At 37.0% G+C, this 2,884-nt stretch overlaps 1 protein-coding gene across 1 annotated transcript in view; it reads right to left on the reverse strand.

Annotated features, from left to right (window-relative positions):
- Positions 1–2,678, reverse strand: part of nostrin (nitric oxide synthase trafficking) — a 5,584-nt gene extending 2,906 nt beyond the window's left edge. Inside the window, exons 1-8 of the mRNA XM_020594812.1 lie at positions 2,613–2,678; positions 2,166–2,251; positions 1,979–2,062; positions 1,687–1,749; positions 1,510–1,591; positions 1,377–1,439; positions 522–620; positions 286–411 (exon numbers count right to left, since the gene is read on the reverse strand). Coding sequence (XP_020450468.1) covers positions 286–411; positions 522–620; positions 1,377–1,439; positions 1,510–1,591; positions 1,687–1,749; positions 1,979–2,062; positions 2,166–2,251; positions 2,613–2,639 — 630 coding nt within the window. The 5' untranslated portion in view covers positions 2,640–2,678. The remainder of the gene's footprint in view (positions 1–285; positions 412–521; positions 621–1,376; positions 1,440–1,509; positions 1,592–1,686; positions 1,750–1,978; positions 2,063–2,165; positions 2,252–2,612) is intronic.
- Between the last annotated feature and the right edge of the window lie 206 nt (positions 2,679–2,884).

Genomic DNA, 2,884 nt, shown 5'->3' on the forward strand with positions numbered 1-2,884 from the left:
TGGCATGCTGATAAAATGTGTGCATCTCAGAAAAAAAACAGCATCAAATACTTTTCAGAATACATTTGTGGGTGGGCTTTGGTGATTTAGTGCACCTAACAGAGAACTTGGATGGTAGACTGACCTGGTGTCGGATGTCATTTTCTGCAACCAACGTTGGTTCAACTCTTACTGAAAATGAGGTGTCCTCGAGCAAGACACCAAACCTAACTCAATAAAGTCACTCTGAATAAGAGGAGCAGCTAAATGCTCACAAAATGAGACAGATGAAAGGATTTTTCACACCTGGTAGCAGTTTTTCAGTGTGTTTTCCCACTTGAGCCTCATCTGATGACCCTCCAGGTTGATATTAAAGTACTCCTCATCTACCCGAGCCTGCATGTCTGCTGACTTACTCAGCCTGTTAACCATCTGTAGTAAAGAGGAACAAATCATTAGCAAATTTTTTTGCAGCAGGTTTTCCCTTCCAAATCATGAAACACATGTAGTGGTGAAAATAGTGCGGTAACTATGTTCTGTACCTTTTGTTTTTCCTTTTCTGTGCAGATGTGTTTGTTGTTCTCGACAAAGTTGAACAAAGCTTCATGCTCTCTTGTTAGTCCAACCAGTTTCTTTTTTATCTATTTTAGAAAAAGATGTAGTGCAAGAAAAGACAAATAAATCACAGCACAGCAAAATGATAAAGATAAATACATCTAGAATAAGATGGCGTGCAACATTTAACTATGCTATATCGCTGCGTGAACGAAAGTTTTATTTCACAAAAATAAAATCAGTAATATTTTCCACGAACCCCTCATTTGTAACAATGACATAATGCATAATGACACATTCATAATGCATCATATAGTTATAAGCCTTCATAATATGTCACGTTTGAAGTATGGTCATAACACTTTATAATGTCAAACATCGCAGTGACTCGTGATCGATCCACCCATTCAGTATAAAAAGTCATAAGATCCTGAGAGTATTATAGTGCTTTCTGGTCGTAATACTGTTACAAAAGCACCAGGATGTGTATGAAACTTTATAACCTGTCATGCAAAATGGATTGAGTGTTTATAGTTATTATAATCTATAATATTAGGATCTTTTGATCTTCTATTGTGATCCAACTTGTTACAATAGTTTTAACAGGGCATGATGCATTATTAAAGCTTAAAGCATCTCCTATAATGCATTATGAATGATTAATAATGTATTATACAGGTACCTATGATACACTGTACAAATTGTAAGAGCTTCACAATAAGGTTTACTATTACATATTAGTTTACAGCAACACAAATGTTTTATGGACCAGCATCAGCTTGGTCATAGCTAATTCTTCTCAGCAATATTTACAACATGCTTTTTTGTTTTGTTTTTTTTACCTTGAGTTGCTCACTCCAGTTAGCAGTAACAAGTTTTCCAGTTCGTTCAATGGCACTGTCAAGCTTTGAAACATGGAAAAGGTCAGGGACACACTATGACTGAGGGTTAGAACAGAGATGAAAAATAACATACAGGCCTCTTTCTCTTATTATGTTCCTCTAAGACCTGCCGTATTTCCACATTTGCTTCTTGTTGAAATGCATTTCCTAAAGATCTGGAGTGAAAACAGCACACCGTTATTAACTCCCAAACTGTCTTACATTAGTTTAATCTGTGGACAGGCAAAGTTATAGGGTGAACTCAGGCTACCTGTGTGCATCTGCTCTTGAGTACATCTCATCTGACACATGACACCAGGCGCCGTAGGTGGAACTGAGTGGAAAACCAGCATGACACGATTAGAGCTGTGGGCTAGTTAGCCAGACACCTACCTGTGTTTTAATCACATCTAACTTGCTAGGTGCATGTTATTTCCATAATACCATTATTACCATTATTGCTATACACAACATGGCAGTTAGTCTCCCCGACAAGAGGTTGTGTTACACACAAAACGGACAAAAGACTGAGCCAGTTAAAAATTCAGCACTGTGTCCCTTACTTGTTTGACATCCCTTTGGAGGCTCTGATGAGTTTGCCAGCAAATTTTTGCAGCCCTTTAGCATAAGTAAACTCCAACTCAGCTCTAAAACGAGAAAAAGTTGCAGCAAGTGACAATTACTGAGTCAAATAATAACTTTTGTAGTTGTTAAATTTTAACCAAAAGCCCATAGCCGTTGTGAACCTACCTTTGCTGAAACACTGTCATGAGTTCTTTGCAGAAACACTCCCCCATTTTTGAAAATCGTTTCACATTTTGATAGAGTTGGTTATACTGGAAGACAGTAAATAAAGCTCCATGAGATATAATCGCCTGAAACAACAGATGTGATTGATCTGTCTCTTACAATAAAATGATTTGATTTGATTTGATTTATTCTTTCAAACATGTAAAGACAGTCAATATATCAACACACATAATTTCACACATATCCACAAATGCATTATCAATTTGCTTATACCTAGTACATGCTTGAACTAGATATAAGCATACCATTATTGCTATACACAACATGGCAGTTAGTCTCCCCGACAAGAGGTTGTGTTACACACAAAATGGACAAAAGACTGAGCATATAAAAAATAATTTGCCTACTTTTTACTCCAAGGAGGGGAACTTTTAAAGAAACACTTACAGAGCAGGTGCTGATAGGGTCCTTCATCTTAAGACTGTGGCTGTTTGTTGACTTTAGACCTGGAACTTTGACCACCCTCCTCCCAAAGTCATGCATGCGGAAATCACCTGAGCTTTTTGTCCGTGCACTGTGCAAAGGAAAATATCAGTGAGGGGAAAAAAAGAAACTACAAATGTAAAACCAACTGAATAACAATTCAGTCTATGACAGGTATAGAGAAAAAGAAAGATATAAACTCAAAACAAAGACACATTCATGTTCTTATTTGTCAC

This window comes from Monopterus albus, unplaced genomic scaffold (genome assembly GCF_001952655.1).
Source record: "Monopterus albus unplaced genomic scaffold, M_albus_1.0 scaffold24.1, whole genome shotgun sequence".
Classification (NCBI taxonomy): Eukaryota; Metazoa; Chordata; class Actinopteri; order Synbranchiformes; family Synbranchidae; genus Monopterus; species Monopterus albus.